Source organism: Sorex fumeus, unplaced genomic scaffold (assembly GCF_029834395.1).
Source record: "Sorex fumeus unplaced genomic scaffold, SorFum_2.1 ptg000051l, whole genome shotgun sequence".
Classification (NCBI taxonomy): domain Eukaryota; kingdom Metazoa; phylum Chordata; class Mammalia; order Eulipotyphla; family Soricidae; genus Sorex; species Sorex fumeus.
The window spans coordinates 42,435,005-42,452,600 of NW_026606108.1; the positions used below are offsets into that span (position 1 = coordinate 42,435,005).

The following is a 17,596-nucleotide window of genomic DNA, read 5'->3' on the forward strand; positions in this document are numbered from 1 at the left end:
TGCTCTCCCACTACATCTCCAGCTGTGGGAAGGCTGAAGGCTGACAGACTGAGGCAGAAACAGTGCCGTCTCCCATTTTTTACTTTATTGTGCCACTCCTCTTAAAGTGAGTTTTCTGTCAGATTCTAAAGATTCATTGGATTATTTTCAAGGAACACACTGCCGTTGACCCTGGCCTACCTTCCTGTGTGCCTGAGGACACAGCTCAGTGCCCATCAGCACTTTCCTGGAGTGTACCTAGAGTGTATTGTGATGTTATTCTCTTCCCACACTGTTTAGCATCTTTCTGCTGCTACTTGAACCTTTGGGTGAATTTAACTGCAGGGGTTCAGGCGTTCTGTCCTGTAGCCCTTGATTCAGTTAGTCCTTTGAGCGTTCCTAAGGATCTCTGGCTCTGGGCTTTGTGAGTCCTGAGGGTTAGGTACACCCAGCAGCAGGGCATGCTCCTTTCTGTCTTTAATGAGTATATGATCTAACTGGAGGCTTGGGCCACCATGAGCCGATAGACAGATGGCTCTGTCATGTGTGGGTGTGTGCAATATTCAGTCTGCCCATACCCAGTGCACAGACACGGTGCCCAGAACCACTGGGAATGGCTTTGTTTTAGGCTTGAAAATGAAAATTTCCTACGTTTCTCACCCAGAGGAGAAAATGTCACCCCCGTTTGATTCTTCCAAGTTCTAATCCCTTTATTCCTTCCAGTTTGTTTCTAAACTAGAACTTTCCTAGGGCTCCTCTGTATTTGTCTAGTGCTCAAGAACATCCTGCAATCTGCCCTGTGTCGTTCGCATGGGGCAGCAGGAAAAAGGCAACTAGGGCAGCAATGCCAAGTTGGAATTAGCATCCAGTCATCTGTGGGATCTAGATATTGAATTTCTGAACCTCACTCCTAAGCAGTTTTGAAAACATGTACTTTGGCTTATTACTAAAATATCAGTAACGCATTGTAGAGCGGTAAAGAATTATAGCAACAACCTTGCGAAATGTAATAAAAGTCATCTATGCCACCCACAGATATTTCCTTCTTCCCTTGTATATGTATTTTGTCAAAATCAACATATATTCTGGTTTAATTGGCACTGTCCCAAATATATTTGTTTGTACTGAGTTAAAATAGTTATTAGCATATTCTCACATCTTGGAAATTGTTTATAAATATTCTTTGAAATGGCAATTTTATAGCTTATAGCTTAGTCCTAATTTATTGAACTGTTCCTTATCATTGAACTTGAAATGTTGTTTCAAGATTTTTGTGACTGTGAGGAATATTGATCTGGATAACATTCCAGTCTGATCATTTCTTGTGGATTGGTGCTGCTGCATGATTGGAGAGAATTGTTTCCGCAGAGGAGGGGGTGGGCATGGTGTAGATCAGCATTTTGGTGCACTTCTGTAGAACTGTGGATTGGTGCTAAACCTCTAAGATGCTATTTCCTTTTCTGTAAATTGGAGATTATTTTTAAAAAGGACCAGCCTCCTAAAGGTGTCACAAGGATTAAAGTTCAGCACTGTATCTGCCATATTAGCTCATATTCATCCAAGTACTCTTGGTCTTTATCCTTCTCTCTAAAACCAGTGGCACTTCTTATGAGTGGATTTTGTGGTAGGCTGAAGGGCAGTGACATGAATGTTCATTTGATCCTGATGACTGTGTGTCTCAGAGTAAGACATGCACACATCTGGTGATACTCAAGATCATTTTAAATAGCAACAGAAGAACATTTTACAATCATTATTCAGTTACAGGTGCATTTACTTATTTAAAAATTTTCAATAATCTGTTATCGTATAGATAACATGGTTTTAATAGTATTAATATTTTTGGCTTTGATGTACACTTATCACCACCACAGTGCCCAGGACCCTCTTTATGTTATTTCTAGTCAACGTACTTGGTAAGTTTTATAACTCAGGTTTATAACTCAATTTCAAGGGTTTGTTACTGTTCAGTGCTGTCTTTTCCCTAGTTTTGTTTCTTTAGATACCACAGCTGTGTGAGAGCATTTGGTATTTGTCCTTCTTCTGACTTATTTCACTTAACATGATCCGCTCCAGTTCTAAGAAATTTTTAGCCAACAGCAAGATGAGTCTTTTCTTCTAGCCACATAGTATTCACATAGTTGTGTCTATCCAATGCATTTTCTCTATCCATTAATCTGTTGGTGAATGTTTGGGGTTGTTTTCATATTTTGGGTTTCGGACTGAGTGCTTCAGTGAATATAGGTATGCATCTGGCTTTTCAGGTTAACGTTTTTAAATTTGGGCAGGCAGGAAGGGGTAGATGCCAAAAAGTGGAATCTTGGAGTCACATGAATGATTTTTTTTTTTGTGGAATTTTCATGGTGTTTTCCACAGAGATTGAACCAGATGATATTCCCAGCAACAAAGAATGAAAGATCTTTTCTTACTACATCCCCACCAGCACTGCTTATTTCCAGTTTTTGTTTTGTTTTGGTGATATATGCCATTCTCACAGGTTTATTTAATGTATATTGGTGCCATGAGGGAAAATGTACCTCTATCTCCCCAATTTTTAAAATGTTATTGCTAAGCAGAGGACTTTGATCTTTCATTAAAGAGCTAGATGGTAAATATCTTCTGTCTTATGGTAAGAATTTCACTCTCCTGTTATGTGGAAATAGCCTAAAAATATGAAAATGAATGTGTGGGCATTTACTCATCTAAATTTATTTATAATATAGGCAATAGTGAATTTGCTCCAGGCTTTAAAAGTTAGTTAAGCCAAATATTATTTCAGCATCAGTTTTTGCATAGGGCTGGAGCAATGCATAGCGGTAGGGCATTTGCCTTGGGCGCAGCCAGCCTGGCCGAGCTGGGTTCGATTCCTCCGCCCCTCTCGGAGAACCCAGCAAGCTACTGAGAGCATTTCGCCTGCGTGGCAATGCCAAACACAGTAACAAAAAGTCTCAAAATGGAGACGTTACTGGGTCCGCTCGAGCAAAATCGATGAACAGCGGGAGGACAGTGTTTGTTGTTGACAGTTTTGTAATACCAGAGACTGATATCTTCACATTTCATATCTGTGTGCTATGTGCTGTAGCACTGAATTATATGCCTTACCCTGTGAGGTTTTTTTTTAAGTCTATTTATTTAAGATGGCATGAATTACATTGGAGAAGATAAACTGGTATGGGAATGGTTGCCCTATGCAGGAAATCACAACCACTGAGTTTGCATTATGAGCAAACAGGTTTCAAGGGCAAGGAAGCACAAAAAAGCATGAGTAAAGCTGGTGTCTAAACTTGACTGTGCCTGATTTCCAATGTCATCATTCCCCTCCCCCCACCCCAGCCCCCACGGTTGTTATGCACAAAATCTCTCCTTCCCCCTTCCCATCCTGTCATTATGTGGCTCGCCCAAGAGGACTGGAAGGAATTTCATCATCAACTTCCAATACCTAGCAAACTTTGCGCTTTGCTACTGAGCCCCCCAACCCCCATACACCTACATTCTTCCTTGGTTAGCTCCTTCAGTAGAGCTACCAGTGTTCCACAGATGATGTTATATCATCATGTTGCAGGGCCCGAGTCGGGTTTCAGTGACTGTCCTTATGCATTTGATGGCACAACCCAAGCTACTGTTTATGCTGTTCTATCCCCAGCACTCGTTCCTTTCCAGGTCACCCTTCAGATCCAGCGTGGGATGGGGTTCCCTCCAGGCTGTTTTCTTTCATGTGGCTGAGAGCGAGGCTCAGGAAGCGATCTGGTGGGCATGCCTCTGCTCTGCATGTCCACTGTCCTGCCCAGGGCTTGTGCAATCCTTTATCTGCCCTTGATCTGTAAAACATAAAGAGAGATCTGGTCTTGAAGCTCGCTGAGAAAAAGAGCTTGATGAGCTGAGCTGGGTTGCTGTGCTTTTGAATGATTCTAAAACCTTCAGCCATGACTCAAAGTCCAGCAGTCTTCAGAAGGCAGAGGACAGAGAAGAGGGTTTGCTTTTTCCTCCTGCTTCCAGTCATCTTTTGCAGGTAGCACAGCCACGGTTGAGAGGCAGGCAAAGGCCACCACTGGTAAGCCAGATCCCTGTGGGATCAGAGCCATCCAATGGCTGCCAGGTGGCCTCTGGTCAGAAGTTTATAAATAGAACATTTCCCCTTTAAACCCGAGAAGGATGGACGGCATTAATGGGCATGGTGGCCTGGTCTCTGCTGGCCCATGAGAGTGTCAGCTGAGTATACCTTCCCTTCCAACTTTCCATCCACACCTGCCAGGTCTGGGCTAACAGCAGCCCCTCACGCCCGCTTTCTTACAGCTGCCCCACACCTCCCCTGGCCCTTGACTCTTCTCTTGTCCCCTTGCCCCTGTGCTCAGGCAGGTTGCTCCAGTCACCACTCTCCCACTCTTCATCTTCCAAGTCGTTGTCTCGGGCAAGATGGTGTAATTCTAGCTTGCTTAAGTGCTGACTTTCAGCACCTCTCTTTTCATTATGACTTTGCACACAACACAGTTGCTGTGGTCTGTGTTGTGCCCAAAATATATTTAGTTGAGCAGTAACACCCCAGTTTGAGAATAGCTTAGCTGAGGCGGGGCTGAGGACTAGCAGGAAAGGAAGGATCAGGAATAGACTGTTTCCTCAGAGGTTTCTTATATAGGTTCCCAACCATTTCGTTTCATGATTCCTCCTCCCCGCCCCCCCGCCCCCACCCCCAAGGATGGGACTTTGATGTGCTAGTAAGCTTTGAATCTCCTGGGATAGTCAAACGTTTGTCTTAAATGACACTTCAGTACATCCTCTCCCTCAGCCAATATTAGACAGGTGCAGACAGTGTGTGACTTTACTGTGGCCTAATATCCCCTTTCCCTCAGCCATGTGGGCTCAGCGCCAGCAGCAGGCCACAGCCTGGCAGGTGCTAGCAGCCACTTGGCATCTTAATTTGGGTTTTAGCCAAGGAATATTGAGCAGGTCCCTGGCTTAATCTTGAACTCAGAAGCCCAGGGCAAGCAGTTGTTGAGCAGAGACAGAAGGTTCCCCCCATTTCTGTGGGGAGGCTCCCAATATTTACTGAGCACAAGTATGAAATGGACAGCTTATTCATTATTGGACATTCCATCATTTGATCCATAGAAACATCTTATGAGGTAGTATTATCGGCCCCATTTATAGATGACAAAACTGAGGTTTCATTCTTAAGTGTTGATGTGGACTAATTCAAGATCATCCCTTCCTGTCCTCCAGCAGAGTGTTCTGAGAGTGCAGCTCACATTCAACCGACGCTGTCCACTACTCTCCCCATGGGCGGGGGGTGGGGGGGGCAGAACATAGCAGACACTGTCCACGAATGTCTCCACAGTGCTGACAGTCTTAAGTAGTGGTAGGGACTATTATAATACAATGTTCCATATGTGTCTTTCAAGATCTGTACAATCTCAGCTTTGTGTGACCTTGGGAAATAAGTTACTCAGGTCCTCAGTTTGCTTATCCGTAAGATGAAAATAGATTTGATTCCTACACAATTGGCTTGTTGGAAGAATTGAATGAGATTAGAAATCTTCAGCTCACTGCTGCCAGCAAGGTCTTATTATCTATTGCATCACCGTGATTCAAAACCAAAACAATTTATACGTGACAGTTTCTTGAGCGTTTATTAGCTTGCCTTCACAAACACAGCCCTGTTGATTTACACAGCACTTAATCTTACAAATGAGGGTTTGAGAGGCCGCACTATCCATGGTTTCAGGCTTGAACATTGCTTGTGAATATCATTTCTTTCCCTTGTCCCTTTTTTCCCTTTTTTATTTACCTCAGAGTTTGTTGTAGCCAAAATGTAACTTCACGGCAACTAGGACAGACCAAGGTGAGAATACAGGTAGGTAAAGATAGAAAGGGATCTAGATGGCAGAGGTAGTTTGGGTTTTTTTCTGAAACACTTCCACCTTCAGAAAACTGGTCATCTCTTTGGGTTGGGAAATCAGATCACAAACACCCAAACCTAGAATCTGAAAGGAATTGAGGCTCCTGAATTGGAATTCATTCCCAGGATCACCACCTCTTGTGCTGGAGACAGTTGATTCTGGTTGGCATTATTAAGAGGAGTATTAAATGTTGCTCTTTCACATTGGCCCAGATTTGGAAATTTAAGATGCATTGGGAGATAACAGATGTAAAAACTGTTAGTAAACACTTCTTCACCTACATATGATCGACCGTTCTTAGTCCATGCTACAAAAGAACCCAGGCGCTACCACCTTGGCTGCCATGTCTTGCCAAAAATTGAAACACTAGACATTTCAGAGTATCCCTGGACTCGGGTGAAAATCTGGTAGGTTTATTTCAGGTCAAGCAGGATTTTTTTCCCCTCTCTATTTCTCTGTGCCAATTTTCCTTTCTTTACCCTGTGCGTGTGTTCCCCAGAAATCATGGGGAAGAAGAGTATCTGTGTCTCTGGTACACTAGGAAAGAGAATTCGGCTTGGGAGTTTTCAGGCTTGGTGATAAGGGATAAATGACTTTGCCACCAACTCCATTTGTGTTGTGCTTTCTCCAGTAAAGCCCCTGAACTAGACAAGGTCGCAACATGTTCAGCCATGGGCACTACAGAAGATGTGAAATCATGATCTGGGCTATCGCTTCTGCGGGGTAGAAACTTCTGTATTTATTGGGTCCAGTGTCTCAGCTGGTCAAAGTGTGAATTGTATGTGTTCTTTTATTCAGGAAATATTTAGTAAAACGACAGTAATTAACAAGGCGAAGAGAGTCCCTGCTCTCATGATAATACTATCAAGGGAAATTGTTAGAATACAGTAAGCAGGTGAATAAAAATAGACCTTTAGATGGAGAGAAGGACATTACAGAAGAATTAGGGAATAACAAGGAAGGGGTAGATGATTTAGGTGCTAGGAACAAAAAAGGCCTCTTGAGGAGGTAGACTTTGAGGAGAAACCTGAGCAAAAGGGAAAGAATGAGCCATATTGGGAACTGGCAAAAGGACCAGAATGTTCCAAGGTCTAAGAGGTAGAGGAAATGAACTAGCCATGTTTAGAATATCAGGAAGGACCTCGTGTCTAGATTGTAGGAGACCATTGGGAAATTGGTCAGGTATGCTGAGAGGATATGTTCTTTTTTTTTTTTTTGTTAAAAATTTTTTAATAGTGAGACATCATGAGGTACAGTTGCAGACTTACACATTTTTGTGCTTGGGTTTCAATTATACAATGATCAAACACCCATCCCTCCACCAGTGCCCATTTCCCACCACCACGGATCCCAGTATCCCTCCCACCCCCCTTCCCCCTCATCCCACCCTGTCTCTGTGGCAGGGCATTCCCCTCTGTTTTCTCTCTCCTTTTGGGTGTTGTGGTTTACAAAAGAAACATTGAGTGGCAATCATGTTTGGTCTATAGTCTACTTTCAGCATACTTCTCCCATCCTGGACGGATCCTCCCAACACCTTTATTTGGTGTTTCCCTTTTTATCTGAGCTCCCTTTCCCCCTAGTATGTGTGGTTGGCCTCCAAGTCATGGAGTAAAATTCCTGATACTAATGTCGGCCATTCTTGGGTGTTAGTTTTGAGAGGATATGTTCTAGGTGAGGAGGAGGTAAGGTTAGATTCTGAAGTTTAGGAAAAGTCTAGAGATTTGTGATAAGTCAATATTTGTGAACCACTTGAAATCATTTAAGATATGTAGCATGGATAAATCATTAGTTTGAGATGGAAATATGACTTCGATATTAGCAACTATTTAGTTGAGAATCATCTGTTTTGTGTTTAATGATAGTGATTTTAATTGTTCGGGACCTAGCTACAGTATTTGCCCAGGCGTGATTCTCATAACCACTGATGCAAAACATATGATGGGAAGGCACCTGAGATCTGCATGGTAGCATCACTCGTCTACACAGGTGAGAACCATAAACAGAGTAGAAAGGGAAAAATTTAGAAGAAGTGCTCCCTGGCTCTCAGACTAGTCATGAGAATCTAGCAGGAGAGTAGGAATCCTCCCACTCCCAGACACTATAATCATAAAGAAGTTCCTGAATCTTGTCTGTGCCTGGGTCTCCTGCCTAAGAAGCAAGGTGATGATATCGTGTATTTAAGTGCTTAGCCCAGAGCAATACAGGCTGCTCAGTAAGTATTTGCTATTGCTCTCCTCATGATGGCCACTTAACATCCTGAGCCTGGCTTTTTTCATCCTAAAAATGTGACAGATATATTGGAAAAAATCAAATAAGCTGTGATTTATTAATTTATTCTTTAAAGGGGAATGTATTATCCTCCATTAAGCTCATTACCGTGGCAGCACAACAAGAAATGATTAGTAACAGTTGGAAATCACCCCATGGGATTACAGTAAGGAGTACATGAATTTGGGCGGGAAAAATTTTCTCAACTGGAAGTTTGGTTCCAACATTCTGAAATCTAACATCCTAATGTACATTTGTGTATAATAGTCTAGTAATTCTGATGTCCTGAAACGTTCTAGTATTTAGTATGCCGGTAATGACTTTTTATTGAATGCCCAATAAGTCTCAATTACTGCACATTTTATTTGATCCAACATCTTGGTGAATTATCCCCACACTGCAGCTGAGGTGAATCTTGGAGAGGCAAAACCCTTCACCTAAGTTTAAACCCTGCCAGAAGTACAGCGACAGGATTCTGATCCGCGTCTGTCTGGCTTTAAAGTTTTTCCTTGTGTTCCCACCACATACTCCTTGTGTCCGTGTGGTTTCAGTCAGTGCTGAAGTTACTTCACATTGGCTAAAGACCAGCCCCATACAAGAGTAAGCATTAGAGGGGTCTGGGGCACAAGGTCTGTGGGAACTGATTTGGGATTAGAAATGCTGGAGACCAAAAGTAGAGAATTTATACCTGCTTGGCTAAGAATCAGTTGGTCAGTTTCCCCACTGCCTCCCTGACCTCTATGGAAAGTGGCCGCTGTGAAGACATTTTCTCAGGGGCCATAGCCAGGGAACCCTGGCAACAGTAGGAATTCACATGATTAGGAGAAGAGTGTGAGCTGCTCTGAGTATGTGAGCCAATTGAGAATCTATTGTCCAGGTGGATTTTGTATTCAGTTTACTGTGGATGGTTTTCTTCATGGCTTTTAATGGTGCTGAAATTGATTAAATTCAGAATGAGTGAGGCAGGCCAGATTCAAAAGAGCAAATCATGCTGAGAAATTGAGTAAGTTTCGGTGGTGAGAGCCTGTCCCTGGAGCTAGCTGCCCCTGAAATGGTTCATGGCAACTTCAGACAACTTCCTACATTCAGCCGCATAAAAATGGGACACCTCTTAGTGTTCTCTTTTTATGCAGACGTCTAGTGATTCCAGCAAATTTGTGTACTCCATTAAAACAAAAGCAAACCCCCCTTTAGTTGACTAGGTTCTGTTTTTGTTGTCATTTGTTTGATTGAAGGAAGGAGAGATGAAGAAGTTTCCTGTGTAGTGGAGCAGAGGGGGATTTAAGATGGGGGAAGGTGGAACCTGCTGAGCGATGGTTTAGGAACATGTTTATTAACCATTCTGATGGGTGTTAATATTAATTTAGTATATTAACTCTTAACCTTTGGAAAAGGTCGTGTCCTGAAGGTCTGTGCAATTCCCAGAACACAGGCATGGAGTAACTTTGAAATATATTCTAGAGGAGTGGTTTTCATCTGCTGGTTCATGGACCACTTCCATTCACAGATGTGAAAGGATTGAAATCACTGGTAGAGTGTTAATGCAGACTGTGTGTCTTTTGGTCAGCCGCATGGACAGACAGATCTTGTACTCATCAACACTGATGATTTGGCCACTTCTTGACTCCTCATTTCTTGGTTTTCTGAGAACTGGAGTGGGGAACAGTCAGGTCAGTGATTTTCAGAAAGGCAGCTCCTGCCATCTGTGGGTTAGTTCAGAGCTCTGGGGATGGAGGGCTGAGGGGGTATGTTCTTGTTTTCTAGAGCTTTGTTTGACTATCAGCTCTGTCTGTGTATATGGTCTAGTTTGTATAACGTGGAAGAACTGTCTCTTCCCCTGCCAGCCTAAGAATTGTGCTGCATATAACTCAGTGATGAAAATACCCTGGAGGACGAGCAAGAAACATCTCAAAGTGTCCAAGAAAATATAGGCTTGGTTTTGTCTCCTGTCTTTTATATCTTGGTTTGCACAGCTTTTACTTTTCCTGTCTAACTCATTTGGGGGATGGTATGGGTAGGTGGTAATATCTTTTTGTATTGATACAGGAAGGAAGTGGTTAGATCAGGCCATTCATTTCTTTATTTAACCTTTATGTACTCACAGAAAATAAAAAGGAAAAAATAGATGATAAGAAAAAAACAGAAGATAAGGAGCTTAAGTATCTCATCTATTCTCATTGGGGTAATGTTAGTTGGAATTTGAAAGGACATTTCAGCTACACCACACAGTAACTCTTTTCATCATCTGGTTCATGGACCACTGCGCCACATTCAGTCACTGGTTTTCCTATTCATACATTAAAAGAAGAAGTTAGAGAAGTTTCATAAATTAAAAGTTACATGTTCCCACTTCATGTCCATTACTTTAATAAGTCTGGGCAGACATACTGGGACTATACTCTGCTGGGGTGAGTGTCAGGGATTTGGATCCACCTAACTACAGTGGAGCACCACAAAGAGAGCTTGAACAGGGAAGTGACACCTCAATTATGTCATTTTCACAGGATGACAATGTAGGGAGAGATTTGGAAGAGCCAGAAGAGGTGTGAAGAGGCCAATTAGGAGGTGACTGTAGCAGTTCTAGTAACAAACTAGAGAGGCCAGAGCCCGGACAGTGGTGGCAGAGATGGAGACAACTGGATGAAATTGAGACTAGGAGATAAAATTAAGGGACTTGATGCCCATCTAGATATAGGGGCTGAAAAAGAGAAGCATACTAAGATCAATGGTTATGGGTCTGTTGTAGTTCTTAAAACCTTACCACCGCCTACACCTACCCCACCCCCCACTTATTTATTTGTTTATTTATTTTAAGTATCTTGACTGAGAAAGTATGAGTTGGGGTTTCAGAAGCTTTGGGACATGACAACTGTGGTCATGCTGAAAAATCCATGTCTGTCTGTATGGCCCATCAGTCGTCATCTTTTAGATCAGAAAAATGCTTGATTGAAATTAGTGAATGTTATTGTTCAAACCCTTTGCAGTATGACAATTTCTGGATTTAATTACTTGCCTCCTCGCAAAGTTCATGCCCTCGACCTGATAGCACAAACCTCAACAGTCTGCAAGACATTCTCCTCCCACTTCTGGTTTCGCCCTCAATGCTGCTTGTTGATTCACCTCTCCAAGTGTCCTCATGTTCTCCATAGAACTTTGAGAAAATGGGTTTGTGTGACCCTGACCCTTTCCTCTCTGGAAAGGGACACCAAGAAACAAGGCCTCAAAAGTTGAGAAATATAAATGAAGAGGATGACACATTTCTCACTTGGCAGGTCAACCTGGGTATTCAGCACAGGCGTTGTGGATATTCATTCTACAACCACTGTTTGCCCTGTCTGTGTGTGAAGCCCAGGCAGAGCCCAACTCAGGCTTCAAGGCAGGAAAACCAGCTGGTCCAGACCTTCCCTGCAGGATGGCGGATGTCAGGCCCTGAAGCCACTGATCCTGCGACAACTCATTTCAAGTCAAATTAAGGGAATAATGCAAGCCTAGTAGATATTTAATGAGAGATTATTTCTGGAGATTATAGGGATACAGAAATTGCTTATAAATCCCTGACCTTTTCTGAGCCTTGGCTCAGTGAAAGAGCTGAATCACCTGCTCAAGGGGATTAAGGACAGCCGCTGCCATCTGGCCAGCTACTTAGACTTTCACTGTCATTAGCAAACTCTGCTCCTTGGTGATGGTGTTCTTGAACCTTTCAGTGGGAACTCACTTTTCACAGAATAGGTGATTTCAATGGACTTAGATTAAGTATCTGCTGGGCGAAGATCAGACATAATAACCTGGTTATATATATGCACTATAGTTCCGTTCACATTAGTGGTACATATTAAATAATAAAGCAGTTGGTAATCATTAGTGAACTAATTATCACATCAGCAGGAAACAAATTGATGAAAGCAGTGGTTAGAACACTGTGTGTGTGTGTGTGTGTGTGTGTGTGTGTGTGTGTGTGTGTGTTACAAAGACAGACTAGACAGACAGGGTAATGTGCCAGGGCAGCAGGCAATGTAAAAACTTGTATTATACCAGTTCCAGTTTTGAGATTTATGACAACTGTTAAACTGTGTTTTGTGAGAACACTTTGTTGAGGAAAAATGTTTAGTGGGAATTTTATTTGCGGGGAGAGTTTGGGGCCACACCTGGAAGTTCATGGGCTTTTACCTTGCTTTTTGTTTAGGAGTGAGTGACGCCTGGCTGCACTCAGTGGACTGTATGTGGTGCCAGGGATCAAACCAGTGTCAGTTGCTTGCAAAGAAAGAGCTGTTGCCCTGCACTATTTCTCCAGCACCTTCTCAACATAACTTTATCAGTTTATAATAATTACCAGTAAGCAACTTGAATACTTTGGGTTTTTTTTATTGAGATTCTGTGGCTGACAGTACTGTTCATAATGATTTCCCAGGCTCACAATTCCAACAGCTCACTCTTCACCAATGTGCCAACATCCCTCTCTCAAGGACTTCAACAGCCCTTCCACTGAAACTTGCCCTCACCACCTCAGTTCTGTCCACTAGTTCTCTATTATGTTGCCTTTGGATCTTTGTTGTTTCCTTTCTATGCATCTTAAAGTCTCACATAGGAGAGTAGTTTGGAACCCTTTAGAGACTAACAGTTACTTTATATTTGACACTGCAATATGTAAATGTTACGTACATTTTAACTTAGCTAATGTATGGGGCACTCACAATGTATAAGGTCTTTATATGTAACATCTCTGTAAGATTTAATAAAAGGATGTTTCTGGTTTAAAACTAATTGGAGAACTTCTAATTATAGGAAAACTAAAGAAAAAATATTTACTCAAATTTTGGGAATGGGGAGAAATGCTTTTGTCATTTATCAGAACACGTAATTACAGTTAATGTAGGCTTATGGATTTTTTTTCTGTATATAACTTAGAGGGTCAATTTTATCATTTTCCATTAAATATACATTATATAGAAAAATATTTAGCTTTTTACAGTTTCACAAGAAAAATTTCAAGGGTTTATTCCCCCTCCAGGATTATCTGTAACTGTGTTCTTATTTCTTTTGCTATTTGGGCTTTATGGACTTAAGTCTTCTGACTATTAGTGTTATCATTGCCATCTTCCCAGTCATTTCACATTTTTTGAAATTTTTATGAGCATTCATTAGGTAGGGAAGCAAAATGAGTCTGTCTGGGATAAAGGTGCATTACTACCTCACAGAACAAGCTATAAAATAATAATAATAATAATAATAATAATAATAATAATAATAAGCTATACTTAAAACATGCAACTCTGGAATTAGTTTCTGCTGTTCTCCAGAGACTACACAAAATGACAATTCTTTTTCTCCCTCACTTCTTTGACTATCACCCCATGAAAGTATACTCTTAAGCACACCTTAAAAGATGAACTAAAAAGCTTCAGCTGACTGTTGAATCACAGTTGTGTTTTGGAAATCTCTTTTAAGTGCAAAAAATAATTTCTTCTGTGACAAATGCTTTCCAGTAAGCTTGAGTATGACTACTGTATAAAGGAATGAAAATCCTCCTCTGCACATGAAAAAGTGCCCAACATCATTAGTCATTAGGGAAATGCAAATAGAAAACACAATGAGGTACCATTTCACACCCACGAGAATGACTGTAATCAAAAGGACAGTAACAAATGTTGGAATGAGGTGAAGAATTTGGTATCCTTCTGCCTGGCTGGTGGGAATGTAAAATGGCACTATGCTTTTGAAAGCAATTTGACAGTTGCTCCAGAAGTTAAACAGACTTACCATATCACCCAACAGTTTTCTTCCTTGGAACCTACAGAGAATGGTTCTCAAGGACAACTTCTGGCTCTGCATTAGAAGTCGAGGTGTTCATTCCGGGTGATGCTCTGGGGCTTAAACCCGGGCCTCCTGCATACAATGTATATACTTAGCTAATTTATCTATTTCCCTGCCCTGTAAGCTCATTCTTTAAAAAATCCCCACGTGTCTTATCTCTGGGTAACAAAATGCAGGGTGAATTTTGGTGCTTTATTACCAGCTTGGGAATTGCTCCCTACTGTCCTGTAATAGGTCACTTATTTTTAGTGACAGTGAGTTTTGGAGCAGAAGGAGAGACATCCCTTCCTGCTGTTTGGCCACACAGATGGTCTGTATTATCTGGATAGCTTTTTTGTTTTATTTTTCTAACCTGTTACATTTTCTTTATTCATTTTATTCTTTTTTCTAAAATCACCTATAAAAGATTTTACTTCTTTTTAGTTCAGTGTCATATATAAAATAACTTGGTAGTACAGACTGTGGAGTTAAGTCTCATATATTTGTAAATTTGATCAAGACATTTTGCTCTGCAAAATCTCAGTGTGTTATGGGGCTAATAAACAGCTTAGAGAACTTTCTAGGATTGATGACATCTGTGTAAAGCATTCACCCAACTTTATTGAGCACTTTCTTTGTACTTTTTGAAGAAGATCAGCAAGTTTTCATCCTACAGCTCCCAGTAATAGAAAACACAGAGCTTAACTATTCCTTTGGTAAAGTGCTGAATTTATTTGTAGTTTCTTCAGCTATAAATGAACCATTTAATGGAGCCATTGTTTGGGGGCAATATATTACCTTGCATGTTATCTTTGCATAATAATTTTTACTATGAGTATTAATCAAGTTAATAATATACAAAGCAATTAGAATTATACTTGGAATATGATTAAGCTCTCAGTGAATATTAGCTAATTTGTTGGATCATTTTTATTATACCTCTAGTGGGAAAAATGAAAAGGATACATGGTTGTACTGTACTCTGGTATTGACCCTGGCGAGGCTGGTCAGGCCTTGACCCTGGAGTGACACCCTGACAGCGCTTCTCTCTCTCTTGCAGCTGCACAGTTGGACAGCATTGGCTTCAGCATAATCAGGAAGTGCATCCACGCTGTGGAGACTCGAGGTAAGGTAGTTCAACAGATGGCATTGTTCTCAGTGAAGGTTGCGCATCTGGTGAGACCTCAGACCTGTTACCAGCTGTTTTCCGATAATAAGTGATTGATTAGCTCCCCAAGTGCCATTGTCAGCTTGTTTCCACAAGTCATGTTGCTCTAAGCAAGCATGCTCAGTATGTATGTTGTTATCAACCTCTCTGGCTAATCGGAAAAGTATTTCAGGTGTGTGTGTGTGTGCATGTGTTCACGTGCGCACACATAATCATGGGACTCTAAGTACTCTGGTCATTGAAATTTCAATGAAAGCATTAATAACAAGGTTTTGATATTACTTTTACATTTAGAATAACAGCTTTTAGTTGTGGACTAATATAATTTGAAAATGGGGACATTTTGTGACAGCTGTTGTAATTATAAGGGATCATGAAAATATCATTGATTTGTTTGTTTGGGGACCAAATCCAGCTGTTCTCGGGGGTTACTCCTGGCTCTGCGTTCAGGAAATACTCCTGGCAGTTTTGGGGGCTCATATGGGTGCTGGGGATTGAACCTGGCTCAGCTGCTTGTAAGGCAAATGCCCTACTCACTGTACTATAGGTCTGACTGAATATCTGTTTTTTTGTGAGCAAGTTACTGATGCTGTAGTACTATTGATTTGTTACTTACTGATGAAATGCTTAAATTCAATGATAGGTTAATTAAAATAAGAAGGAAATTATTTTCTGCCTAAGATCACATACATACTAATTCTCTAGTGGACTCCATGGGTCTGAAGTTAAGACTGTTGGTCTTTCACCAGAAGGGGCATTTTGGTAGGGAAAAGAGGTCCGTGGCAGTGCTGAAGTCAGACCCTGCCTGTCACATTAGAAAGGTTGACTCTTTTCTGGGTTTGTAGGAATAGGCCGGGTGAGTTGTTTCAATGGCAGGGTATCCATTCTCCTCTGATCAGTTGCTAAAAAGAAGATTCCTCTGTTTTGGTATTAGTATCTTTGAGTACACTGGTCTCCTATTTCCCAAAGAAAAATGTCGATAACTATTTTTTATCTGGATTTGGTTTGAACCAGGATCAAAGATCTACATTTTGTTTATTCTACAGCCTTTCCCCCCCAGCATCCTCCCCACCAAATTGGTTTGTTTTTTAAAAAGGGGCTTATTCGTGGCTCTTTGCTCAGGGATCACTATTGGCAGAATCAGAGGACCATATGTGGTGACAGGATTAAACCCAGATCAGGTACATACAAGGCAGTAAGTCACCTTACACCTTCTACTCTCTTGGCCCCTACCAGTAGTCCTTTTTATTTGTTTGAGAATTCTTTTAAAGTTTTGTCATTTAAAGCTCTTAGCAGATAGGAAATAGAATTATCTTTGTAATGGCTATCAGACATTGAGTAGAGGGGAAAGGGGAAAACAAAACTCTCATGTCTTTATGAATCTCTACTGCTATGTATCTGGATAAAGAAGTATTCTTCCCAAGGCAATTATTTTAATTGATGGTAACATTCTAAAAATATACCTGCTTATTTCTGCTACCTTTTTTGGAGTAAAGAGTTGAGGAGAACTGCAAAAATATGTAACGTATTGGCAGAGAGAATATAAAGTTGAAGTAGGTGATCTAACTAGGTAAGTTATTAGGTGATCTAACTGAGAAAGTTAGGTGATCTAACTAGGTAAGTTAGTAATGATCTACCTAGGCATAGATCTTAAAAAATAATAAGGATATGGGAGCCTAGTTGCATCATAGGATGTTTGTGCAATGGTATTAAAATGAATAATGAGAATCTACCTAATATTTCAAAAATTGGTTAAACCAGAGGGCCAGAGAGATAGCTCAGAGGACTGGCGTTGGGTGTCTTTCATTAGTAAGAACCTGAGTTCTTTCCTTGTAGCTACATTCCCCTCTTGATATAACACATAACACACTGTTGTGATCCTGATAACCTCTAGAACTCCTGGGCTCAGCACCAAAATGATTAGGTATACTTAGCTGGGCTGTGTGTGTCAAGAAATATCACCCCACCCCAGCACTGCAGGGAACACCACCTCCTCAACCAAGCTGGTAAAATCATCAGTGGTATAAGCCATGCAGTTAAAAATCACAAGTCACTAGAAATTCAGTAAGAATTACTGATAACTAGGATTTTTATTAGAATTTCCAGTGAAAATGCAAATTATACAACAGTCTGCCCGATATGAGCCCATTCTAGATCTGGCAGAGAGAGGGGAAGTTTGTGTCTGCATAGATACTACTGTGTTATTACTGACTCTGCTGGTTAGAACATCTCATCTGAAGTGCAGTTTTCTAAATTTTAAAAATGTTTATTACTATGATATTTTTTTCCACGGGGATTTTTTTTGTTTTCATTAGCATAAAAGAAAAAAAGGTAAAAAAGGGCCAAATTTGGGGTTAACAAAGTAAAGGCATAAAAATAGAGCCAAAAGGAGTTCCAAAAAGAAATCACCTTGCTTCCACAATGAAGTTCATATTCTTGATTATATGTTTCTCAAATTTCATCAGGCAAAAGCAAGAGGGAAACCTAATCATCTATA

At 41.0% G+C, this 17,596-nt stretch overlaps 1 protein-coding gene across 2 annotated transcripts in view; it reads left to right on the forward strand.

Moving 5' to 3' along the window:
- Positions 1-17,596, forward strand: part of ARHGAP26 (Rho GTPase activating protein 26) — a 511,759-nt gene that overhangs the window by 279,226 nt on the left and 214,937 nt on the right. For both annotated transcript variants that reach the window (XM_056124844.1, XM_056124845.1), the window contains exon 13: positions 14,992-15,057. In XM_056124844.1, the coding sequence (XP_055980819.1) occupies positions 14,992-15,057 (66 nt within the window). The remainder of the gene's footprint in view (positions 1-14,991; positions 15,058-17,596) is intronic.